Source organism: Pygocentrus nattereri, chromosome 13, assembly GCF_015220715.1.
Source record: "Pygocentrus nattereri isolate fPygNat1 chromosome 13, fPygNat1.pri, whole genome shotgun sequence".
NCBI classification, from domain to species: domain Eukaryota; kingdom Metazoa; phylum Chordata; class Actinopteri; order Characiformes; family Serrasalmidae; genus Pygocentrus; species Pygocentrus nattereri.
Genome location: NC_051223.1, coordinates 2,586,414 through 2,613,738, shown reverse-complemented (window position 1 = coordinate 2,613,738; position 27,325 = coordinate 2,586,414). Strand labels below are relative to the sequence as shown.

Sequence of the window (27,325 nt, the reverse complement as noted above, 5' to 3'; positions counted from 1 at the left end):
CTGTATGTTTTCAAACTTCTGTAAAGCTGCTTTGTGACAACATCGTTGTAAAAAGCACTATACAAATAAACTTGAACTGAACTGAATTGAAGGAGGCGTGGACCTGAGCAGTGATGCTTACATCGTTTGAAGCAGGATGACATAATGGTGACACAAATATACTAGTTCCCAGTAAAGTATGAGAGAAGCTAAGCTCAGTAAAGAAAGGGTCGAAGTCAATGAGAAACGTTAAACAGTAAAGCTACGAATGAACTGTGCAAATAGCTAAACAGTAAGAGGTGGCTTTGATCAAAATAGCCTAATAGTAATACAAACAACAAGCAATAACATGGGTGGAAAAAGAAAAATATGCACAGATGAATCAACTGTGAGTCAACGGAATAGTCATCATCACGGATTAAAAGTTATAAAATAAGGCATATACATCATTTAAATGGCCTGCTTTTCCAGCTAGCCAGCCTGCCAGCTAATGAGCCATTTAACCTAATAACAAGTCCAGCTAAATGACCATTTATTCCCCACCCTGTGTGGAGCCACTGGAGAAGAGTCTGGCCAACCATACTCTGTTGGGATACATGAGTTACACTGACTAGATTTTAGCTTTGTCATAGTGATAATAGTGGAATAAGATGATAATTTAACATATTAAAACGTACTACAATGATAAGACACCACGTCAAGTCTATTAAGCAGAAAAAGCAAGCAAGCTCTTGCGGAAACCCATGAAAAAAAAACATGAAATGGATTTTTTTAGCTGTTATGTATATTGAGATGAGAAAAGAAAAACATGATGATGATAATGTTTTAACGATCCTCTTGACTCACTAAGCAGAAGCAGCCTAAAATTAACGTGCGGTTGAACCCCTTTGGCATTGTAGCAGAGAGTGCATGTGCATGTGACGTTCCTGGGGCTGATATTGCATGTGTGCAGTTAGACTCTATTGGACCCAGCTAGTAAAGTCAGTCTCAGAACCTACAGGTAGATAAGACTGAACTTCACGCCCAGGCAGGCGTGTGGCTGGCCCTTCACGTCTCTACAGCCTGTTTCTTTGCTACAGCCATTGTTTAGTCTGCTCATATTGAGAGTCTTGCACGCTTATTTTGCATATTCTTGACAGAACTTCTCATTTCTTCCATGTCCTGATGATATCTCTGATCTGAGATTAGTAGACATAGGGTCAATCTTGCCAGAAAAAGTTAGATTTGAGGGAGCCCACCTCAAAGAGTGTAGCAGGTCCACAATCATGGTCTTCTTGTTATAAAACGTTTTAGGCATAATAGGAAGCATAGAGGGCAGATGGTATTATTTAAAATGGTGTAAATAAAAAAACGTATAAAACTCAAGTTATTTTTTAACGGTTTCATAATATTTCTCAACATTTTGATGTGAAGACTTGTGTTTATGTGCTTTTAATCAAAAGACTAAAAGACACTTTTTGATGTGTCTTCAGAGAAGTAAGAAAAACTATGAGCAAGGCTGTGCAAGACTGATTCTGTATTACTATGACAGCTTTGGGAAATCATAAATCATAAAATGATTATCAATCATAAAAAATGTTTTTTTTCTCCAGACAGTTGCAGTTACCTTCTTGTTGCTCTTAAATGGGTTCCCAAGTTCACAGATCACAGTCGTGTTGGGTCTGCATACAATGTCTGGGTCCTGTTTACAACAAAAAAAAAACAGACAAACAAAAAAAAACCCCACATATTTAAAAAAAATGGCACTACCATGTAGTGGCTGTAAACCCTCTCAAAGGGCGCCACCGTGAGGCCTGACCTGTGTGCGCCAGCCGGAGTATTTCAGTGCCAGAGGGATTGTGATGTTGAGCGCCGCCTGATGAGCGTCCTCTGCTTCCCTGCCCTGCTCAGGTAGATTGGTCACCTCCACAAGTAGCATTATCTTCTTAATGTTGTTGTTATACTCTATGGTCTGGCTTCCACCATCACTGTGGACAAAGGCGTAAGAAATTACTTTTGAATAACACAAACACATGGAGTTGCAATTTGTTCCCTCATAGTTTCCACTCTTCAAAATCCTTATTTATTTCATTTTTTCTGCACATCCAAGCATATATAGACCATCTCTACAGCATAACACATTCTACCTCTTATTTAGGAGGGCCTCGGCCAATTCATCTTTCATCTTATTCACTCTAAAAAGGTTATTTTATTCTTCCTCAACACTACTGCATTCTTCAGAATCTTTTAAAAGTGGCAGGGCAGAATTAAACAACCAGCAAACTCCTCCCTTTTGTTTTGCACTTGCTTAGTTTGATTCGAACTGCGCCAACTGGCTTGCAAGGATTCTTACTCAGCCTCAACTACAAGGGAGGTCCAGCAACATGGGCATGTCTGAAGAAAGCTAGCTAACATTTTGATTGGTATTTTCTAAAGTTAGAGAAAAAAAAAACATTGATAATATTGTGGTCTTTGGTAACTGTATCATTCCACCACAAGAGATCACCCAAGCCACTGCAACTTGGCTACTGTTATCATTATATGGTCAATTATTTGCTTTCGTTTCCAAGTAGCTGCATTCTACATGGTAAAAAAACACTTAAAACTGAGAACTAGGAATTGCATCTACTGCGATCAGGTTGTTTTTGCCACACTGAACGTCCACCATAATATATTTCCTTGCAACTCACCTGGGGAAGAGTTCTTGATGTTCATTCACAAACACTGCCTTCACCTGTAGATTACTTCTGCATTTGTTATCAGAGCCACACTCCTTTCGGAAGTTGATCTAAAATGGCATAGATATCACCACAGTCGTTACATGGTCTCATTAAACTATTTGCAACTTTATTATTGCTGATTTTTCTTTTTTTTCAACCTCAGTTTTTTCAGTAACTCCTTGCTTGCTGCTAAGCACAGGGAACGCATCCAGGTTTTGCAAGACCTGTTGGGCCTTGACCTCAGGCTCATGCAGGGACACATTCAGAAGAAATACAACTGGCTCCAGCTTGTTCTTCACCTGCTCCTATAAAGGGGCAAAGCACAGAGCATATATGAGTGGAGTATGTGTTTTTGTGTGTGTGTGTGTGTGTGTGTGTGTGTGTGTGTGTGTGTGCGTGCGCGAGTTGTATGCTGTCTGTTATACACAACAAACAGGTCCTTGTTGGGCAGTCAAGTGATTATTAGGTACACCTACCTTTTATCTGCACTTATTGGCTATTTTATTGGGTACACGTACTATATAGCTGCACTTTGTGAATATTCAATCACTGACTTTAGCCTGTTGAGCACAATTTAGGAGACACCATGTACCTCATTCATCACTTCACTCGTCAATCGAATGCTTTCCTCACACTCAAAATGCTTAACTACGGGTGCATCTTGTAACTCAAATTTTGTGTCTTTGTTTCATTTCCATACATCTTTTGTGTCTTAGCTCCTCCCTCTGGGAACACAAGGAAAGATGCAAGGATAAGAAGTGTAGACAGAGGGATCAACAGCAAACGTGTTTGCCAAATCAACAACATCCAGAAAAACTGCTGACTTCTCTGGGCTTAAGCTCATCAAAAATGGACTGATGCAATGTGGAAACATGCACTGTGGATCTGATGAGTCAGCTTTTCACATTATTTATGTAAATAACAGACGTTGTGTTCTGTGAGTGCAGGTGTTAGACTGGCCTGCCTGTCTCCTACTGAAAATGTATGGCGCATTATGATTAAAATACAACAACAAAGGCCTTATATAGTTGTGCAGCTGAAGACTTGTTCAAATAAAGAATGGTTAAAAAAAATCCCCTTTCCAAAGTAGATCAATTAGTGTCTTCAGTCCCCAAACAATTACTAAGTATTGTTAAGAGGAAAAGCGATGTAAGTAATTACATGATCCTGTTTCCACTGTTTGTAATGTGTGGCTTTTTTATAAAAAAAAAACAATAAAGGTTTCATCACTTTTATCCAAAGTTACCATAGGAATAAACCCTATATTTAATAGCAACTAGTATCGACACATCAAATGCTGAAACAAAAGTTTTTTGAAAAATATATACCCATTTATATGTTGATGCCAACAACACGTTTCAAAAAAGTTCAGACAGGGGCAACAAAAGGCTGCCAAATGCTAAAATAAAAAAATAAAAATAAAAAAAAAGCACCTGGGGGTTGATTGACAACAGGTCAGTGACATGATTGGGTATAAAAAGCATCCCAAAGAGGCTGAGCCTTTCAGAAGTAAAGGTGAGGAGGAGTTCACCACTCTGTGAAAGACTGTGCAAGCAAACAGTGCAAAAATTCAACAATAACTTTTCTCAACGTAAAATAGCAAAGAACGTTTGCTTTTCATCGTCTGCGGTACATAATACCATTAAAAGATTCAGAGAATCTGGAGAAATCTCTGTGTACAAGGGACAAGACCAAAAACCAGCATTTGCTGGCCGTGGTCTTTGGGCCCTCAAGCGGCACTGCATTAAAAACAGACTTGATTCTGTAGTGGAAATCACTGCATGGGCTCAGAAACACTTCTAAAAACTGTCTGTGAACACAGTTCATCAATGCATCTATACATGCAAGTTAGAACTCTAAAATCTGAAGAAGAAACCACTTATAAACAAGATCCAGAAACACTGCCACCTTCTCTGGGCCCGAGCTCATTTAAAATGGACTGAGGTGAAGTGGAAAAGTGTCCTGTGGCAAGACCAATCAACATTTGAATTTCTTTTTGGAAATCATGGACACGGTGTCCCCTAGGCTAAAACCGCTCAGCTTGTTATCAGTGCACAGTTCAAAAGCCAGTATTCATGATGGTTTAGAGGCTCATTAGTGCACATGGTATGGGTGACGTGCACATCTGTGCATTACAACAGCATTAGCAGTCGGAGTGCTAAGTTGGCAAGCCTGCAGTCCAGACCTCTCACCCCATGTTTTTGGAAATGGGGTTGTATATGTAGAATTTTATTTTGAGTGAAAACCAAGTGCATTCTTTGTTAAATATTATTATCATTCATTTTAAGTGACTGAGATTCCAGATCCAAAGCAGCTGAACTGCTCTCCTTCAGAACGGTGCATCAATGCACAATACACATTGAGGGACTAGGTACTGCACTGTGATGTGTTTTTGCTCTGTCACAGCCCTACACCTTAACGGATTACCACTCTGTATCAAAATGGCAAATGTCTCTTACATTCACACTCAGTTTGAATTCCTGGCAGGTGGGGGAGGAGAATGCCAGGACACCTGTGTAGGTGTTTAGCTTGGTGTCAACAAACTGGACCCTTGGGTTGCGCTGAGCACGGTCAGCCTCTATGGTGTACTTCACAGCTGAGGAGATACAAGGACATGGAAATGTTTAACTCATCACTCTGGAGACATTTAGGAATGTCAGTCATACATACACTGCAGGCCAAAAGTTTGGAGCCAAAACTAATATCATAAAAATTATACAAAGCAAGAGAGACTGTTTACTGTGTTGTAAATGTAACACAACTTAGATCTGCGGCAATAATGCACGTGATATATTCTTAAACAGTTTAGCTCCTGGTGATTCTCTTGCAGGGTTCAACTGCAGCTGACTTTTATATCCATTTTATCCATTTATATACATTTATATATTGAACTGCTCCCAAATGCTTGATGAACTGAATGAGGTATGCTATGACAGGAGTTTTTACAGAATGGAAAACTCAACTAATGGAGTCTGAGAAGGCTTTCCTGTTAGAGGAAACTACTGCAACTGTGATGGACTGGTGACCTGTCCAGGGTGTATCCTGCCTTCCGCCCGAAGACTGCTGGGATAGGCTCCAGCACCCCCCCGCGACCCTGACGGAGAAGCGGCTTAGAAAATGGATGGATGGATGGGTGGAAACTACTGCAAACCAATAGAATATTTTGGAAAAATGTCTTGGGGCTATTGCTGTCATTAACTCAGCAGTGGTTTATATACCCTTTAATACAGGATCAGCAGTTGCCTGTTTAATTAACCATAATGGCTCTGTCAAAACAATGGGCCTACCTGCTCCTGGCTTTGGGCAGCATAACTAAAATTTCAATATTGTATCTATATAATTTGTCTATAGACAACCTTAAGGTACGTACATGTAAGCACACAGCAGTGCTTAATTATGGCTCATGTCCAAATTTCGTCATCTGTTTCAGTCATGCATTCAAAACACTTGTGCCCATATCATCCCTATCTGCGTTTTGCCTCTGTAAGTTTCTCTAGCACAGAGCACTTCACATCAAACCACTCTGAATGACTCTTTATAGCTAAACCATTTACTTATGTAGACGTTTTGAGCCACAGTGTTTCTCCTTGTAGTAAGGACACACTTGCCCATCCAGCATCAAAGCGGCAGTGTTATTAGCTGTTATGTAATATATATTATATAACTGTTAATATTGTCGAGGTTGACACCAGAGCACAGGGATAGACTGTGTACAAAATATAACTATATATGAGTCTGTAAACTCTAAAATGTTACATTTAGTTTGTCAGCAAACACACTTATCCACAGAGGATTAAAAGTTCATGTAGTGTGAGAAGTCATGCAAAAGTGGTTCAACAGTGTTCTCCTGTATGTTCATCGTTGATGTTAAAGAAACCCCAGACACAAGGGCATCCCAATGCAGAACATAGCAGCTGAGTTTAGGACTCATTCAGGCTTATATTCATGTTAAACTCTATAACAATAAGAGTGTACTGTGTTATGTTTTAGATAAACTGCCTGCCTCTATACTTTTGGCCTGTAGTGCACATGCATGCATCTTTATCACTTACAAATGTCGTTCTTGAAGTCAAGGTTTCCATTGCTCAGTGTGTAGGCATAACACATCTTCACCGTCACACTGCAAATACGGTTCAAGAGTTTCGGTTAAAAGTATCCAAATACAGACTCGAGGCAAATGTTTCATCTACTTTGCTATTCCACTCAAATCTATGTGGAAAGCAGTCTTCTTACCAAGCATCCTTGCACTGGTTGGGGTCAACAATCTTCGGCTCTACTGTGAAATTCCTGGATAAATGGATGACTGGACGTGCCCTAAATAAAATTAACGATACAAAAAAATTTAGCATAAAATTGTGTATACCGTCCCATAGTTACTCAAAAAGTAATCCATTACAAATGACTAATTACTTCTCTCAAACTTTAATGAAATTACTTTAGTTATTACTTCTTAGAAAAATCATCTCAATCCTCATTACGTTCTACACTAATCACTAAAACCCAAAGAAATATGCACCAACTGGACAGTAGGTGATAACCAATAATTCATTCAGTACTTTTTTAAATATTTACATAGAACCAGCCAAAGTGAACACTTTCTAAAGGTAAGTGAATTTACCTGCCCGAGCTATGAACTTGACATTGGCTAATATTATCTGAAAGCCCACAAACTTCTAATAAAAAAAACAGCTGTCTCTAATTAAAAGCTTTATGAATCAAATAATGTATAGCTAACAAAACAGCTTGAATGGTTTAACCACAAATAACAACACATTGCTTACACCTGCAGCATTTGAGATATTAACAAAAGTCAAGTCTGGGCTATTCAGGTTAGATACAGAATCGCAGAACTTCAAAAGGGGCCACATTTCATTGCGTGTCCTTTTTCATATTGGATTATGGGTTATTTTTATAGACGTAAGTCCTGTAAAAGATTAGTTGAAGCAACTTTACTATCAGTGCTGGACTATGGCGACGTTATCTATAAATATGCTGCTCCAGCTCTCAAATTACTGGACCCAGTGTATCGCTCTGCCCTGAGCTTCATTACTGGAGGTCCCTACAGAATCACCACTGTGAGCTGTGTGCGAAAGTTGGGTGGCCCTCTTTAACGGGACGAAGGGAAACACACTGGTTGATTTTTATTTATAAGACACTCTCTGGTCTTTTGCCAGAATATATCACTTCACTGATGAATACAAATAACAGTAATCATCAGACTCACTCTAGTAACTGGATCAGCTGCCAGGTACCAAGATTTTTTACTGAACTTGGAAAATCTGCTTTTAGTCACAGCACCAGCTGGAATTCACTACAGGACCCACTAAAACTCGGCTCACTGGCGTCACTCAGTCATTTTAAACTTTTAATATCGAACCACCTTCAGACAGCCTGCACCTGCTTTACTTAATCTTATTTATTCTTAACTTTTATTTCTTGTTTTAGTTCTTCTCTTAGTTCTTTATTACTTTAACTTATTTTAATTCATTTTTATTATTATTATTATTATTATATTTTTATTTTATTAATATCTTCTTTTGATCTTAATCTCTTGTCAATTAAAGCTCAAGTTTTATTTTTATTATTATTTTATGTATCTTTTTTTTCACTGTTAGTTTTAAATTTTCTTTTCATTTAAAATGATTAAATATAGATATTATTTTCCTCATCATGTCAATCCCTGTTTTTGTAAATGCTCGGCTACATTGAAAATGAGGGTTGCCCTCAATGTACTTACGAGTCAAAATAAAGGTTGATTGATTGATTGATTGATTGATTGATTACATACCAGATAATCAGATTGCTTGTTCATAGCAATGGAAAGTTGTTGTATTACACAATGTTATTATCTTTTAATCTAACTTAATCTAAACTAATCAGTAATTTAAAATAGATGAGCATATACCTTTGGAAGGCACCCTTGTCATTCTCGGTCATTGACCATGTTCACTCTACATTTGTCTTTTTTACAGTCCAAGCTGTGCAGTCAAAAGATCAAAGTATATTAAAGGGCAGGAACAGATTTTTGCTTTGTTTAAATGCACGGGCTTAATTTAGATCATTTGAAATATATGTGTAACGCATGTGTAAATGAAATTCCTATGATGTAAGTAACTGTAAGTATTCCCTACACTATTACAGGGAAAACATACTACATTACTGTACTGCATTATCCCACCGCACTGCCCAGCACTAAGACACTTCAGTGCCTGGAGATTCCAGTTCTTGCCACTAGAGGGACCTGTCACCTCATTATTAAATGTGTCTGTTTCACTTGTTCCGCCCGACGACCGCTGGGATAGGCTCCAGCATCCCCCGCGACCCTGAGGGAGAAGCGGCTTAGAAAACGTGTGTGTGTGTGTGTGTGAAGCATTTAAGTTTCACGAATGCTTAGGCTGTCTTCACATAATGGTCTGACGCTCCTGTTTCTCACTTGCTACGTTTTCATTGTGAGGTCTTTGTAGTCAAGTGCAATGTGTGTTTCCATTCTATCACTTGTCTATTCTTAGAACAGAGAAATGAATTTAAGCGATTTTCTATGGTACTCAATCATCAAAATGGAACCAAAAGTGTTTTTTCTATGGCACTGCTCCAGCAAAACCCTTTTGGCACAATTATCTTTAAGAGTAAAGCCTGCTAGTCAAGCTTGGCAGCTGAATGTCCTGCCAACAATAACTAGGTTAGCCTGATCTACTTTGGCATCTTCTTAATAGTTTTGTTATCTTGTGCATCATTGTGTAAACAAACCAGTGGTTACAGTAAGTTAATGACTGTGGCCTAATTGTTAAAGTAAGCTGCATTTAGAGAAAATAACAAAATTCCTACCATCAACCCGTGAATCTGTTCTTTCGTCTGCTTTGGTGAAAGACGTTAAAGGTCAACAAGTCGCAAACCCAGGTATCAAGGTCAAAAGGTCAACAAGTCACAAACCCAGGTATCAAGACTGATTCAAAAGCTTTGTTTAATTACGACATGGAAAGCCATGTGCAGCTTTTTTAGGCCAGGAACTCATAATTGTGGTATTTCTTACAGCACATCAAAGCATTATTATTTTCGCTGTGAAGCCCTATCAGTATCTACTTCCATTTCAGAGTATTCTTGGTCTCTCAGCCTTCCATGATCTCGCGGTTTGTGTTTCGTTGATTTCGGCTCTCTGTTAAGTCTGCATTCTTTTAATTATGAATTATTAAATCCACACCTGGAGCCTAATCTCTGTCAGTGTGACAGTATTTTTATAAATAACTGAATACCTCAGAAGGGCTATGCGGTCGTCAAGTGAGCCAACCAAGATGTCAGGGTACTTGTTTCCGTCCATGTCCATGCCTCCACTGAGAGAATAACCAAATGTATGGAACCCACCGCTGCCCACAGACTTCCCTTCAATAACCTAGGAAAAAAAGTATTATAGCCAATACACTGCCCACCAGTGACCACCGTTCTACACCAAATTCACCTGAAACAACATCTGCTAATCCAGAATGAGAAACAGCACCTTTATGCTGAAATAGCTTATTAAACCATTGTTCACAGAGAACATGAGATTAGGCTTGACATTACCTGACTGTAGGCATTCGTTATGCCCTCCTTGCTGCCCATCCACACATAAACCTTTCCAGAATCATGGAAAGGAGCTCCCACTGCAAAATCTGACAAAACAGACCAAAACAGTCAAGACTAGTCAATGGTTATTTATATAGTACTATTTACAACGGGAGTTGTCACAAACAGTGGGGACAGCACTTCCATCATGCAGGATTCATCTGTCCTTTAGGTGGCAGCAACACGACAGTTATCAATTTTCGATTTAATTCTCTGGTCCTTTTTTAAATGTGACCCCCATGAATGAGCACACAGTACTGGTTCTGTTGTGATTCCTTTCCACTGATGGTTGGTGGGGGTGGTAATAAATTGTGCAGCAACATATGAGCTAAGGTAAGTAATCACATGTAATGTACCTGGAAAAAAAACAACTTTTTCTGTAAGTACAACACAGAAATGTGCATTCAGTATTTTGACTCTATTAAAGTGCGTCCAACGAAGTGAAAAAGTACTGTTTATTACTATATACGACTTCGTAACAATGTACTGTATATATGCACTAAACTGAACTGAGCTACACTCACTGACTTATTTGCTTGACAGACCTCTCTTAGTATAGCAGTTATACTGACATGGAAGGGTGGACCTAGACTCCTTAGTTCCAGTGAAGGGAAATCTTAACGCTTCAGCATACCAAGACATTTTGGTCAATTGTATGTTTCCAACTTTGTGGGAACATTTTGGGGAAGGCCTGTTTCTGTACCAGCATGACTGTTTCCCAGTGTCCAAAGCAAGGTCCACAAAGGAATGTCTGGGTGAACCTAACTGCCCCATCCTGAGTCTTTACCCCACTGAACACCTTTAGGATCGATTAAAATAGAGACTGTGAGCCAGACCCTTTCATCCAACATCAGTGTCTGACCTCACAAATGTTCTTCTGGATGAATGTCGCATAGTTCGTATGTCAGTGCATCCCTATTTACAAAGCACATCTAAATGGAAAGTGTTCCTGATGTAATGGCCAATGAGTGTAAGTAGGTGTAACTAAAAAATAAACCTAACAAACTCATATGAGCAAGGTATGAGTATATAGAAAAGAATTGATAGAATTTACAACCATTTGTCTCTGTGTTTGCACACTGTGAAATTAGGGCTCTGCATTTAACCCATCCATGCAGTGAAACACCCACATACACACTAGTGAACACACACACTAGGGGCAGTGAGCACACTTGCCCGGAGCAGTGGGCAGCCCTATCCACGGTGCCCGGGGAGCAGTTGGGGGTTAGGTGCCTTGCTCAAGGGCACTTCAGTCATGGACTGTCAGCCAAGGGGATCGAACCGGCAACCTTCCAGTCAGAGGGCTGGTTCCCTAACCTCCAGGCCACGACTGCCCCCAAGCGTAAACACTGTCCCCCACTACCAGAAATTATGCAGTTGGGATTCCCGCAATTGGGGAATTCCACCCAAGTGCAACGGCAGAGCCTCGCCCTGGGTGAACCACCTTCGTGGTCATGGTATCGCCCCTGCCAGGTAAGTATATCTTATTCATGTATTTATCATGACTTTGTGATCCTCTAAAAAACAAACAAAATTGAATAATTAAAAAACACAGCACCTTGGAATCCATCCTGATTGACGTCTCCTATCGCTGCCACAGCCAATCCAAATGCTGAATCCTTTACACCATTCAGGACTATCTTGTTTTCAAACGATCCATTCTCATTCATGAAGACATACACCGCTCCACCCTGCTCCTTGTAGCGGTCAAAGTAAAATGGTGCTCCAACGATCAGGTCGTTCCAGCTAAGGCAGGAATTCAAAAGAGATAAAGCAAAAGCAGACTCAGTTTTGTTTCTTTCCCTTTATCACACAAACGCTGCATTTCGCAATTTTTTTTTTCAGAGAAGAGCAAATGACCTGTCATAAAAAGGCTTTCAGCTGCTAACCTGTTGACAAGTTGTTGAAGGCTTGTGAATCAACGGGTGTCTGTATGAAAGCAGACAAGCATGCGACTGCTGGGACATAATGTAATTCGAGATAAGTGAGGAGAGATGCTTTGGTCTGCCTCCTCCGAGCTCATCTACCACAGAACAGGTAAGGGATAACAAGGGGAGGTGTGGGAATGGTGGGTGGCAAGAAAATTTAAGCAATGCCAGGAACTTCAATGCCATATGGCCTATATGTATTTATACTGCATAAAACAGCAATCCAATTATAATTTGGTTATGTTTTACACCAGTCAGGTTCATGTTCATTAAAATGGTATAAAATGCAGGTTTTGCCTAAATAATGATTTGACGGTTCACTTTTCCAAGCCATTGTTATAAGCACATTCTTTTGGCTGAAAAAAGCAGATAAGGTGCATGGGGTAGCACTACCGCAAATACAGCTCTTCTCAAAATTAACCCGTTGTTTGAAAACAATTAGAAAGGCTGAGCCCAACTTTTAATGGGCTGTTTTTTGCCTGGGACTCAGGGAACCTGTGAATAAATAGTGAATGGTGTTAGGCTGAGTTAGGGAAAGTGACCTACTCATCATTGTTGAGGTCCGTCACCGCTATGCTGCTCCCAAAATAAGAGCCCACTTGCTCCCCTAGAATTGTCTGCCTGACCTCAATGTTGGACTGCCCTTTCGTTGCTAGAGTAACCGATCCTCTGGACTCATCTCTGGGAGCCCCTGTGACCACAGTGTACTCCTGTCTGTCCAGTAACTTCTTATGTTCAGTAACGGAGTATCCTAAAAATCAAAGCAATTTCAGTCACTAACACATAAACTATGAGACAATCATGTATTTGGTAATGCGATTTGGTAACGTTATTACTTTATTGAAATAATGACTCGAGTAGAAGTAAAAGTAGAAGAGCAAAAACAGCTTAAGTAGGTCAAAATCAAAAAAGGTCAAAACTCTCCTGAGTAACTGAGTTTACTACAGAACTACAGTGGCACTTGTTAGTGCATCCAGTATCTAGTAATAGGAACTGAATTTTGTTAAGTGACATATTTCTCTTTTTTGGGCTCCTTTTGATCTAAAACTGATAAAGCTCAAAAATTTGCCAGGTACTTTTTTTTAAATATATAATCATGAACATAAATAAATAAAAGTACTCTCATCTGAAAATTCTCAGCGAAGTTCAAATCCATCAAAATGATAAATTATACAGGTACATGTTTCTGTACAAAACTAGTTACTACTCACAACCTCCTGCATTTAGCTTCCAAATAAAAAACCTAGTCATACCCAAGTAGCTGTTCCGAGTGTCCTTTGGCTCAAAGTCTTTGACGTTGTAATCCCAAGAGTTCTCCGGCTTGGTGTCTCTCCACGTTATATGGACATTGCCTGATATACAAAGTTACATACTCAATCAACTCACATTTTTGCTGGTAAGTCGCATATCGCTGTTGTCGGGACATCGTTTTTCAGTTTTTGACATAATTTGAAAGTACCTGTTACCCTTTACATTGTATGCAAATTTCATGATGAATGGAGCAAAAGAAACTGCCGAAAATTACTTAGAAAAAATTCTGGTTCCATTGACTTACACTGAAAGTAAAGTAGGTTTTTCCTTCTCCTGTAAAGTTACCATTCTGGAGATACAAGGTTTTGTTCCGACAGCAGCGACATACACCATATGTCCAAAATTATGCAGACATCTGTTCATCCCATGTTTCAAGGGTACTACTATGGGGCTTATTCTCCTTTTTACTGTAGTAACAGCCTTTACACTTCTGGGAAGGATTTACATTAGATTTTAGAACAGTGCTGTAAGAATTTGATTGAGTTCATTAGTTATTACTTTTGAATCAGCAGCTCACCACAAATCAGTATTTTGTGATAAAGACCCATATATTTATATGGGGGTTCCAGAGCTATTGATATTGCTGCACCGCCACTTGACTTAAGGTTTGGGCCAACTGGGAGAGCAGAGGAGAGCGTGTAAAGAACTCCCAGAATACCTTGTGCCTCTCTGAAGCCTTTGTCGGTTCAATTTGATGTGCTAGTTGTTGTTTTAATGTTGAGATGTGTGAATATTTTGGCTGTACCATCGACACCATCGTCGTGTTCTCATCCCCCCGGCGTTTAGTACCCCCTCTCTGTTTCAGGAAAGAGCATTTTCCTGACGAAAAATCCATGTCTTCTTCTGCAATGATGCCACAATACTTACAAGTTCAATTCATCCCAAAGGTACAGGATGGAGCTCCAACCCCCCTTGAGAACGCAGTTCCACTGCCCTACAGCCCCCATGATGTAGGATTTATACTATCTATGTGCGACAGCTCGAGAGCATCCCATTCTTTGGATACTTTCTGAATAATATTTGAATACTTTTCTTTAGGGATTATAAACGCTGTAATTGACACCTGTATCCGCAATGGGATGCACCTTAAAGTAAGTGAATTAACTAATCAAACTGGGCACATTTGGATATATAGTGCAATTTTTAGTAGTGGTCTACTTCGGCTAAAATAAGCCAAAAAAAACACCCAAAATGTCTAAAATTTACATGCTGCTTCAGAGGCAAAAAAAAAGCAAATAAATGCTAATAGTACCTACCCTGCCACAGGTAGCTGCCGGGACTGCCGATGTAGACGTCACTCTCCGTCATGCCTGCAGAGATGCCCATATTGCACATGCCCTCCAACTCCATATCAAAGTTGGGGTTGCAGACTTCATATGTGTGGGTCTGCCAGTCATCGTTAGGGTCAAAAGTCAGGTCATTGCCCCGAACAAAGCACTTGCCCACCATTCTCCGCTGCTCCTCTGTCCCCCCGCGCACTATTTTTACATAGCGGTGACCACAAGCCTGTCAGGCATGAGATGGGGATCAGAATCAGCATGAAGGTATAAATGAAACAAAAACATTCTTCAGAAACTAGCAACACTACCATGAGGTGGTTATTACTGTCATTGTGCTACATGATTTCAGTGTAAACACAATATCACATGATTCCTGACACGACACCTTTCTAGATATGGACCAACAGACATCTAGAGGCTATTATGTTTCTTCATTTCGACCAATAGGAGAGAAACATACCAGCACTCGTCCACCAGGCTGCTCTCTCTGACTGGCTACTGTCACCCCAAGCCACATACCCTCTATCATCTCAGATGAGTCCGCTACAGGAGAGAGAACATAAATAAGCAAGTGGACACAAGGGAAATATTTATGCTACTGACACAATCAAAGCATTCACAATCAGTCTGATTTAACCATTGGTACTGAAAGCTACCGAAATGTTCACATCACTTTTTACCAGTTCTTTAGTTCCATAGACTTTAAGAAGCCTTAACAAAATCCAACAACTGGTAATACTGGCTGGTAAAATTTGATATACTCAATAATGAAACAGAATCCAATAATTTAATGACATGCATGCGCCACTAATACAGATTCAGTGTATCAAATCTTTCTTAAACCATCTAAGTTGTATTATACTATGGAAAGGACAGAAATAAAAGGATTGGGAAATAATGCTTTAGATAAGGTAGATCTCTGCTTACAGGGTAGGAAAAAAGTGTTATAGTACTCGAGTCTGTTAGACACGCCATGTCAGAGTTCAGAAACAAAAAGAATGATCAAACAAATTCACAGAGAATGCAGAACTAACTGCTGAATTTCCAGCACTTCACTTCATCATAAACGACAAGTCCATCATAATAAGAATCCCATGCAATTCTACTGTTAAATGTATTTATTTCCAGTGAGCACTAAAATGTTTTAGACATTATGAATTTCTTCTAATAATAATAATAATAATAATAAATCATCATGATCATCATCATCATCATCATCAGTAGTAGTAGTGGTCCATGGTGACAGAAGACTTGCTAAGCACTAATGAAGAGGTGCTCAAATGAGAGCGTACATGCAGTTAAAATTGATTTTACTTTCTTTATCCCCATATCTTTTTTTTTCTACCGGCCCCTCTAGGAGAAGACAACCTGACTAGTGACCCCCAGGTTATTTGACCTTAAGACCCCTGCTTTAGCTATATGTTTAAATAAAATCTGTTTGCTTCAAATTGATCCTTTCCACAATAGCTTCACTTGGCAGATTAGAACGGATGTATGTCGTTTGGTTTGTTGACTTAAGGTGGTGATTCTGAATAAAATAAAATAGAATATTAGTTATTAGTATAAATACCATGTATAATTTTTTATTCTCTTTCTTTATCTTTTTTCTTTTCCTTTTCATATTTGTGAAAAAAGCTTATTCTGGCCTCAATCTTGCCTTGAACTTGACTGTACAAAGTCTTGGTCTTGAGTCAACCTCAGTGTTACCAGGTCTTGCTAATGACTCAGACTCTTCTCTAGTGCTCTTGACTACAACCCCAGCAGAAAAGGCCCAAATGTTTGAGAGTTATTCAGAGCCGAAGGCCGCAGCAGAAGCATTTGCATACCAGCATGTTTATATTAACAGTAACACAATAGCAGCGACTTTTCATTTCGTTTCAGTTATTGACTCAAATCCCTGCTGAAAAGACAGCAAGGCCAGCCAGAGGAGGTGTAAATAGCTTTCATGCCACTTGTGATCCAAAAACCAACAGAGTGAATAGAGATCAGATAAGGGCAGGCGACTGTTTATTCAAGAAACAAAAGCTCAGCTTACGCGCCGCATGAGGTCTAAAGCGCTCTGCATTACACCTGGAAGTGCAATGCTTGCAGAAGAAATCGCCCAACATAGTTAGACCGATAACATATTTCTTTCAACATAAACAACTGACACAACCATGGAAATTGTTATGCCAGGATGCCTGTTATTTCAGGATTCTAGCATTTGCCACTGACTACAGACCACATACGAGTCGTATTTATAAGGTAGATCATTGAAAAATACTTAGGGCCAGTAACAAATGAGCAATCCAATCACGGTTTTGTAAGCAGGTCACAGCAAGTACAAAACCTCAAACACTAAGTGAAAAGCGCATTCATAGAAGGTGAAATTAAAGACTACGGGCTAAAGCAAAACTCAACCTACACTATACACTTATTCACCTCGGTGGAATAATCCTAACTTCAAAGGAGAGTAACCTAGATAGTAACCTGGTCCCAAACCTTCTGCAGAGACTGAACCTGTGGCTATGTCTGCCTATGATACTAGCCAATCATTGCTCACCTTGAAGGGGAAGGCGAGGGGGGAGGGGGGGTGACTAGACTTTTGAACATAATAACCTGTGGTGAGACACTCAGACAGGTGAGGTTTTGCTGTGGCTCTGTTGGAGCTTGTTGGGGCATTTTGTGACGTTTGGGAATAAGAGGAGGGGATTTTGGAAACTATTTTCTTGATTTTGTGGGTTGGGTTATTCGAGACCTAATTTGCATGTAACCATGGGAAACTACACTGTAAAAATATTTCGATGAACTCCCAACTTTCAACTTTAAATAATGAGTTTGAAATGAATGTGAGACAAACATTATAATTCATTCTAATTCTATCATTTAACTTACTATTAGATGTTTAATGTGCTCAAACTTTTGAGGCAGCCAAGATATTTTTTGTTACTTGTTTTTTTAAATGATAACACACCGTTATAGCACTTAAGTCCAGTAGATACACCTTTTCAGAATTAAGAAACGAACAGAATTATCAAACAAATCCAAAGGGGGATGCAGAACTAACTGCTCTCCATTTGCAGCACATCTAGGAAGGCCACTACTATACTACTATAAGACATACATAACTTGCTCGAGAGTCCCAGATGAAGAAATGCACAAAAAGACCACCCACTGTTGTTCTTGCTGCCTATAACTGTAAATGTAAGTATTTCTATGTATAAGAAATTTATGCGTGTGTTCATGCTCTATGAAGTCTTTAAAGGAGGAATTCAGAATAAAATATAGCTTTTATTTCAGAACTCGAACATTGAAGTCTGTAGTCAGTGTAAATGTTCCACAAACACATGCCAAAATCTTCATACTTCATATTATGTCGAAAAGCTACGAAAGCTCAATTAAACTAAAACTACTTAGTAAAATGGCATGGATAGAACTCACGTACAGGCTAATAATTTTACTACTATATAATCCACAGCTGTACGAGAAGACAGAAGACACCAAACCACGCTTGCCAACAGAGGAATGGAAAAGGGGGATGAGAGACAAAAGGCAAGTACAGACCCGAGCTGTGGTTTTTCTACCCAGCTCTAGCACTCGGCTCATTGGTAGAGACAAAAGATGACACTGGAATTAGGAAAGGATTATACAAAGGCTTCTCTCACTTAGAGATTTACCTGCTGTGGACTGCTAACAAAACAACGTTAAACTAAAAGTAATTCATGAAAAAAAGAAAAAAATGATGCAAGTCATCAAAACCAAATTATTAAAAACAAAACAATGTCAAATGATAATATAGAGAATTTAAAATGCGCAGAATAGCTTCACTATAAAGTCTAATATTCCTTTTTTCAGCCTAATCCTGATCTGTTGCAACTTAGAAAGGAACAGAAAACCCTTTCCCTCGGGAACGCAATGAGAAAGCATGGGCAGGTGCTTTAGCTTGCCTGTTCTTTTACTAAGCAAAGGGAATGTGTCAAAACGACTGTCCATGATATTCAACTGTAAGCTGGTTCATTACAACCAATTTCCTACTGATGCACGTGCATGCAAACTGTGGCTTTTGGCAATATTCTAAAATGTGCGGCACGTAAATATTTTGGATGACACCTGAAAGAAGTGCATTTTCCCCATCTTTGTTGTGCTCACTTACTGTCATGCCATCTGTTGGTGGGTCCAGGGAGCCCCTGCTGGGTCCAACTGACACATTTCTTCATGTGGATGTTTAAACATACAAGACTGAAGCTCATTTGTGCCGAAAATGTGCTCCTCAACCTCGTAATCAGACCTTGTATTGATTTTCCTATTTGAATCACTTAACCCTAAAATACGGTGTGTGTGTGTGTGTGTGTGATGATTTATGCATACAGTGCTAACTGGTGGAGTGTAAACTTACATTGCATGTTGGCTACATTATTGGGGTAAGGGGAAAATCAAGTAAACGTAAACTTTAGTTATTACCAGTCACGTGCACACTTTCTCATAAACTAGCCGTCGGCTTACTTGAAGTGATGAGCTCGACTCTGGTGCAGTCCGTCACGTCGGTGGTAATGGGGCAGGAATATATGGCTCCGGTCTCGTTTACTCTGAGTTTGGATGAAGCTCTCTCTCTGGGCGCCCCAGCCAGGAGCCTGCACACAGACAAACACACTGAATACATTTTCAGGGGACTACTATTTCCTGGTGCTGCAACAAGACACAGCAAAAAGATTTCTGACAAGCAGTAATGGCCAAGATTTACACCACCTCTGCCGAGACATCTTAACAACTGTATCAGCTTTGTTGGTTAAATGATGCTATGATTTATTGTCATAATCTGCTTCAATCCTGTCTTGTTGCTATATGTTATGTGCTCGAGACCTACTAACCCTAACAAACTTCCAGCTGTAAGAGAGGACAGACGGCACTACACCATGCTTGCCAACAGAGGAGTGGAAGAGGGGATGAGAGACAAAAGACGAGTACAGACCCGAGCTGTGGTTTTTCTACCCTGCTCTGGCACTCAGCTCATTGGTAGAGACAAAAGACGACACTGGAATTGGGAAAAGATTATACAAGGGTTTCTCTGACTGTTCACTAAAATTAAAGGTAAACTAAAAGTGATGCTGGAGTTTTCCTTTACGCTGCTTTATAAATTTAGCAACTGAACATGTATCAAACGTGTGTTAAAGAAACGTCACGTGCTCGTAACACTACACTGTATTTATGCTGGATGTGCGGGTATTTCAGACACAGACACCAAAACGAAACTAGTCAAAATCAAGGCACCTACAAAACACAGTAACACACTGCTGGCAGCAAACGCAGAGCAGTAATTTGATCTGAAGAATGTAGCAAATTTCAGATTAGAAACTAGTCACAGTTGTTAACTGGCGATTCTTTTTCTCATCTTCTCATGGCAGCACTTACTTTCTGCATCTGCTGTACTAACCACAAAGTATTTGCTCCCAGCCTGTAGAATTCTGTCCTGTCTCTGAGCGTGAATGATGTCATGAGAGAGTTTTTTTTGTGTGCCCTGGAGGAGTACAAGCTTTCACCAGGTGTTGGGGCTGCGGGCCAAGCAGCATGGAGGGGTTTGGACTTGCAGACTTGTAAAACTCGAGCTGAAGACGCACTGATAAAGACTAAACACAGCTTGGTCAGCAGAGTGACCGATTTTCCAGATGAACCAGTAATATCTGTCTAAATGGTTTTCAAAGGTCATATCTGTGTATCACTTTGTATGGCAGAAGCTAGCCGCACTGCTTGGCTCCCAGAAGTGCTGGAAGATTTTTTTTATGGTAGACCACAAGTCTTCAGGGCACGGATTCCACAAGACGCTGGAAACATTCCTTTGAGATTCTGGTCCATGTTGGCAAGACTGCATCACACAATTTCAGCAAATTTGTCAGGTGCATTTTCATGCTGTGCATCTCCTGGTTTACCACATCCCAAATGTACAGGATTCAGATCCAGTGAGAACATTAAACTCATTGTCATGTTAAGGAAAGCAGTTTGAGATAACTTTTGCTTTGTGATATGGTGCCTTATGCTGAGAGTAGCCATTAGAAGATGGGTAAATTGTGCATATGAAGGGATGCACTTGGTTAGACTATGGCATTCATGCAACGATTGGCTGGTACTGACAACCCGTGTGTGAAGAAAACATTCCCCACACCATTACACCACCTCCACCAGCCTGGACTGCTGACACAAGGCAGACTGGATCCACAGAGTTATGCCGTTGGCACCAAATTTTGACTCTACCATCTGTGTGACTTAGTAGAAATGGAGAATTCTCAGACCAGGCTATGTTTTTCCAGTTTTTAACTGTCCAGTTTAAGAGAGCCTGTGCCCACTGCAGCCTTAGTTTCCTGTTCTTGGCTGACAGAAGTGGAATCCCACATGCTTGTCTGCTGTTGTAGCTCATCCGTCTCAAGGTTCAACATGTTGTGCGTTCTGAGATGCTTTTCTGATCACCACAAGTGTACAGAGTGGTTATTTGAGTTACCACAACCTTTCTCAACTCAGTCTGGTCATTCTTCTTTGACCTCTCTCATCAACAAGGCATTTCTGCAGAACTGCTGCTCAATGGATGTTTTTTAATGGCACCACTCTGAGTAAAGTCTTGAGACTGAAGTGCATGAAAATCCCAGGAGATCAACAGAAACACCCAGACCAGCCCATCTGGGACCAACAATCTTGCAAGTGTCAAAAAGACTGAAATCACATCTTTTCTCAATTCTGATGGTTGATGTGAACATTATCTGAAGCTGCCATCTTATATTTACATGATTTTATGCACTGAAATGCTGCCACACCATTGGCTGATGAGATGATTGCACAAACACATAGTTGTATAAGTGTTCCTAATAAAGTGCTCAGTGACTATGCAATATCACCTACACAATATAAAGGGCTGTTCGTATTTGCAAATCATGTAAAAAAAAAAAAATTATGAGATGCATAATTGTTTTTTTACATTTTGTCTATTTTCTTCTATTTACATTTGCATTAATTCAGAATCACACCAAATTAAAAGAATCAACCTGAATTGTGGGGAAATTTTATAATGCACTGAATTGTTTCCTAAATAGATTTACACCATTATCCACTACTTTTCAAAAGTTTTCAATAAATTTGTTTGTTTCTGAAATGCTAGTCCTGCGCAAGTAATCTGGTTTCAAATCATTAGTAATAAGTAGAAAACTCTAAAAAAGAACTGTATATGATATAAAATGAGAAAGCTGTATAGCATTAGAATCAGAATCACATTATTGGTCCACCTGGTTTTGATAATACCTATTTACCAAATAATACAAGTAAAAAGTATACATTTCCACTTTGCATCGGTCCATTTTTGATGAGCCCAGAGAAGTCGGTGGTGTTTCTGGTCATATGGCTTTCAGCATTTGTAGGTGCAGCGATGAACTGTGTGTATTGACAACAATATGTCAAAGTATTCCTAAGCCCATGTGGTGATATCCATCACAGAACCATGCCAGGATGTAAACAGGTCCAACTGTGCAAGGGAACTGTTCAGAGCTTTGAATGTTCATAATAGGATTGATGGAACAAATTAATTAATAAGCCCTTCCTGAGATGAAACTGGTGTGTTAGAACAGGAAACACACTATAACGTGTAGGGCAATGGTACTCCAGTACCAGGACTGAGAACACCTCCTCTAGGTGATACAGGCCATGTTTTCATACCAGTTGAGGTTGTGTAAGAGTGATCCAGGTTATTGTGACTGCAGACTGACAGATGTTCCACCTCTCTTCTACTTATGTGGACTCATCACTGTTGAATATGAGGCCTATCAGAGTGATGTCATCTGCAAACTTTACAGCTTGATTTGAGGTGCAGTCATTGATATACAGGGAGAAGTGCAATGGAGAGAGCACAGTTGCCTGAGGTATGCCAGCGCTAAGGGTGAGAGTATCTGACATGCACCTGCAGAGCGATACGTACTGCTGTCAGAAGGTCTAAGACTGAATGACACATGAACACTGGAAGGACTGAGCAAGTTTCTTATGTATTCATTTCTTATCTTTTGCAGAGCTGAAGTCTACAAACAAGATCTTCACATATATTCCAGGGATGCTGAGATGCTTGTGAAGGTTGAGATACGTATGCCACCCACTGACCTAATGGCTCTACAGGCAAACTGCAGGGGACTAAAGATATTTTGGTGAATTTTTGAGGTTCGCCACTATGAGTTGCTCAGTGGTATTCATTGGCACAGATGCTAAAGTGACTGGTCTGTAGTCATTCGGTCTTGTGATCTTTTGGTGTGCGATGATGATGAAGGTCTTGCAGCAGGCAAAAACAGTGCACAGTGCCAGAGAGTGTCAGATGCTTTCCTGACATTATATACTGAAGCTTCTCATACAGCGAGCAATGGTGGAAGCAGGTGTGCTTCAAGTATAAGAGAGAAGATGTGATGTAATGGTGAGTACTGGACTGAAGGTCTATTGTCTTTCAGATCTGCCACAGAACTGCTCTGCTAAGCTGGGACTGGCTGTGCAGCTAGTTGCTTTCTTCTGGTTGTATTTCCAAACAATTGCTCGATCCACATACATCCTTTTGGTTTTCGGATTCAAGAATAAAGTTGTAATACATTAATTATCTAGACATATTGTACCTTGTAATTGAAAGGTTGTGATCACTTCTTGGTGTCAAGTTTATCATATGTAAATCTACAATCTTATAAAAACAAATAATTAATATGAGAAATGTGGAAGCCAAACCCTCTGCAGATCAGGGGGCCGGCCTTGTGCCTGGAGGACTGATCTTCATTTCTTGTGCGCAGGTGCACAGACATTACAGGCCAGCCCATTAAACAGTGGACAGGCACGTTTATATAGGCTGAACTGAATGCCAAGACCAGGCACAGCCTATAAATGAAAAACGACAGGTGTGACCCATACAGGGATGGACTAGAATAGGCTGAACAGAATGTTCTGGGTACAAACTCATTCCACTGACACAATACTGACTACAACAGCATATAACACATTAGTAAACGCATATAACACAGCAGTACAGATTACTAACTTTTGGATTAAACTGTAAAGACGTTAGCTGGAAAAGATAAGGCTGAACACTTGTTTGGCGGTGTGAGCATTGTTAAAATATTTCAGCTATTTCAGAGCATTTCCCAGAACATTCTGCAGGTGTTGGTCACACGATCAGTCATACCTAATACTTAGACCTGTCTTAAGAATGAACTGCTCTCCCCCTTGCAAATCACAGATGTATGGTTAGGGTGCCTGACTCACACTGGCACCACCACTCTAATGTTGACACAAATGTCTACATTCACCTGGTGGCTGTATAGAGAGATAGTCTGTTATAGTGTCTGAAAGAAAAGGTGGACACACTCCATTACTGGGTGGACACACTCCATTACTGGGTGGACACACTCCATTACTGGGTGGACACACTCCATTACTGGCTTTTTGAGTGCTTTAGGGAGAACAGCAGAAGTACACAGCTTTCTGAAATGGATCAACATGTCTGAGAGTTGGTGGGAAAGCAAACCTGATTCAAAAAGTAGTTTAGACCTGCCATATCATATTTTTATTAAAATAGTTGTTTCAAGTCATTCTCTCGTCAATGCATACAGTCTATTTATGGAAACTAAACTGCAAAAGCATCACTTTCAATTTAATCCATCATGGCTGTTAGGTCACAGTCACGAATACGTTTACACATGAAGATTCAAGGTACAGCAGTTTAGAAAGGCCATTTATAATGAAGTACTATCGAGTGCTATTACAACAGACAGCAGAGTTACTGGTGCCAAAACCGTGGGGGAAATGATTAAATGTTGTGCTGTTCCTGACTGCCAGAAAGCAATATGGACCACTGCAGGCTTTTAGAGTCTAGGCAGCCATAAGTAAGGAGTTTATTTTCTACTTATGTCTCTGATCATTTCATAAACGTAACCACAAGAACCTGGTAAATGCTGCTGATTTGCAATTTGCAGCCAGAGTAGTCAAGCAGCATGAACTTGCGTGTTGGCAACGGTAAAAACAATTTAATCAATTTCAGCATGGAGGACCAGAGCTTCCTGTGCGCAACAGTGTTTTCTATGACTATACATAACATACACAAGGTTCCTTTCTTGTTGGCCTTCTTTCCTCCTTTCCTTATTTCTTTACATGTCTTTTCTTGTTCAAAATGATACAAATAATAATAAAAATCTCTGAAATTGTGGCTCTGGCTCACATTCTTTCAAAAAAAAATCCAACAGCATTCATAAATCATGCTATTAATGTAAAAAAAAAATACAGTAAAAATAGTTTTTTAAAGTGGATTAATAATGTAGTCCATACATTTTAAATTGGACTGCTCTTTGAAAGAATTACAATACAGGGAAGTCAATAAGAACAGAGGTCATGTAGTTCTATGTAGTTAGTCTTAAGCGTTACTGAAACGTGATTAGCTGGGAAGGTCGGGTAATATAATTTTACCAAGCTATTGTTTATAACCAATTTGCGTGGGATAAAATAAACAAATAAATAAATAAACACAACAGTACAAATTACAAAGGCAGGAGGGGCTACATAACAAGTTTGGCTGCTCACAACTAGATATCATTTATATTAACAATCTGCAAAACAGTTTTAAACAAATCCAACAGCATTAAGCACTAGTTTGGGAACTCACAGCCCTCAAAATTACTGCAAAAATATCAAACATTTCATCCATTTTACATAATAATAAGCCACACATTTAAGGTAGGAGGCTTGATTTGGGCCACAGAGATTACAAATGTTTCTTTGACCATATTATGCTGAAATAATCCAGCTAAGCTGGTATCTTATAAAACACAGACAACTGCTTATTTGCATTACCAATTACCTTGACTGAGCGGGCAGTAAAGACCAATAATTCTGAAAATAGTAGGAACAGGGCATTTGGAAGAAGGTGAGAGGCTCAGCTCTCATGGTCAGTCCGAAGATGCCTTATAGGAGATTCCACAGGTTTTCCTTACACTGTGCCTGAAACTCTGAGAGATGTGAGCAGAACTATGGCTACTCTGAAACTAGGGAGTGCATGGATATGTATGTGTGAGAAAGACGGACTCCAGAGGTTGGCCGTCCTTGTCTGTTTGGCTTCTGAATAGAGCTGTCATCATTTGTAATATCAGTATCTATTTCAGTGTGCAGTTACTGACAGAACAAGGTTGCTACCAGGTAACAAAACAACAAATGAACCTTTTGCTCAGTCAGTTTCAGTTATTCTGAACAGACAGAAAACTGCACAGATCAGCAGCCACTTCTGTCGGTAATTGTTTCTCAAGCTACTAAGGATCTTTAGTTAACTTTTATCTTCAAAACGGCTTTAATGTATCACCAGCCAGCAGGTAGGACCAGAAAACACAATGGACTTTGCTCAGAGACATAGAATGCTTTGTGGATATGGTAAACAAAACCAAAGCCAAGACTAAAACTGAAAAACCGGGCATAATCCAGCTATGAGCGGAGTGGATGGAAGTGGCTGTGGACAAGGTTGACCTCGTTCACCATCAGACATAAGACAAGTGCCTCCAGTGCAACTGTTTGTTATGGAAACACTGACTCTTTACCTGACTGAAAACCAAAGCAACGCAAATATGCATGAAAAGACCATTTCTCTGAATTAGCTGGGGAATGCACAGTACAATAAATGTCCATTGCATTGCAAGCTGTTTTGGTAAAACTTGTACGAAGCAGGTTGAAGTCAGGGGTAACTCTGGTTAACACCTGTAGGGGTAAGAGTCGCTTGGCACAGCGCGCACAAACTGTGCTCTTGGACTATGGAGGGCTGGGGTGGTGGTGTTGGAGGTGCAGTGGTGAAGGGCAAGAGCCATTTCAACTCAAATTAAGGATGACTAGCAGTTCTGTCAGTGGAAACAGGACATGGATAGCACAACAATTAATAATTAAACTACAAAGTAATGTAACCAGAAACTGGCAAAAGCAGTGTTCTCATGGACATTGTAAATGCTTGCAGATAGATGTGTACATGCTGTGTCTGAATTACTGAGTTACGCTCTGGCTTTTTGGTGGGGGTCTCTTTCAGAAGTGTCAATTATAATTAACAGGCCACACACACATAGCCAGGGAGGCTATATGGTTGGAGTTAGGATGATTCTAAGGGCCCTGCTTTCAGCTTTCGCATTTCTAATCATGACATTCATGGGTACTGACAGATATGGTGTTTAGCTGCATGCACTGAAACTGACATATGTTACTGGCATATCTATAACTGCAGTGATATCGGACATTGCAATGAAGAACAAACACCCGCCTATAAGCAGTGGTGTGGTGGTGGATGGGTGGGCATACTGAGCCTTTTTTGGGACTCCACCCCAACATGTGTGTATCCATCTACACTGTGAATATACATAATTTCCCCATATACTCTACAAGGAAAGAACCTAAATCTGGGCTGAAAGTCTTGTGTTAAAATGTCAATATTAATTTAACGCAGTACACTATTAACCAACACTGTCACGTTTGGCCCTTCCTAGTCCTGTCCATGTGCTCCTGTTGTGTTTACTTCCCAGTCCTGTCCCTG

At 39.9% G+C, this 27,325-nt stretch overlaps 1 protein-coding gene and 1 pseudogene across 2 annotated transcripts in view; both read right to left on the bottom strand.

The window, feature by feature from the left end:
• itga3b (integrin, alpha 3b) overlaps positions 1 to 27,325 on the bottom strand; it is a 60,197-nt gene that overhangs the window by 18,022 nt on the left and 14,850 nt on the right. For both annotated transcript variants that reach the window (XR_001856552.2, XM_017682702.2), the window contains exons 2-16: positions 19,279 to 19,406; positions 15,257 to 15,339; positions 14,773 to 15,022; positions 13,459 to 13,557; positions 12,752 to 12,956; positions 11,836 to 12,023; positions 10,236 to 10,324; positions 9,929 to 10,065; positions 6,912 to 6,992; positions 6,731 to 6,798; positions 5,138 to 5,274; positions 2,837 to 2,983; positions 2,649 to 2,746; positions 1,778 to 1,946; positions 1,586 to 1,660 (exon numbers count right to left, since the gene is read on the bottom strand). Coding sequence is in view for 1 of the 2 variants with exons in the window: in XM_017682702.2 (XP_017538191.1) it covers positions 1,586 to 1,660; positions 1,778 to 1,946; positions 2,649 to 2,746; positions 2,837 to 2,983; positions 5,138 to 5,274; positions 6,731 to 6,798; positions 6,912 to 6,992; positions 9,929 to 10,065; positions 10,236 to 10,324; positions 11,836 to 12,023; positions 12,752 to 12,956; positions 13,459 to 13,557; positions 14,773 to 15,022; positions 15,257 to 15,339; positions 19,279 to 19,406 (1,954 nt within the window). In the remaining variant the exon portion in view is untranslated. The remainder of the gene's footprint in view (positions 1 to 1,585; positions 1,661 to 1,777; positions 1,947 to 2,648; positions 2,747 to 2,836; positions 2,984 to 5,137; positions 5,275 to 6,730; positions 6,799 to 6,911; positions 6,993 to 9,928; positions 10,066 to 10,235; positions 10,325 to 11,835; positions 12,024 to 12,751; positions 12,957 to 13,458; positions 13,558 to 14,772; positions 15,023 to 15,256; positions 15,340 to 19,278; positions 19,407 to 27,325) is intronic.
• Positions 11,614 to 11,758, bottom strand: LOC119265043 (annotated as a pseudogene).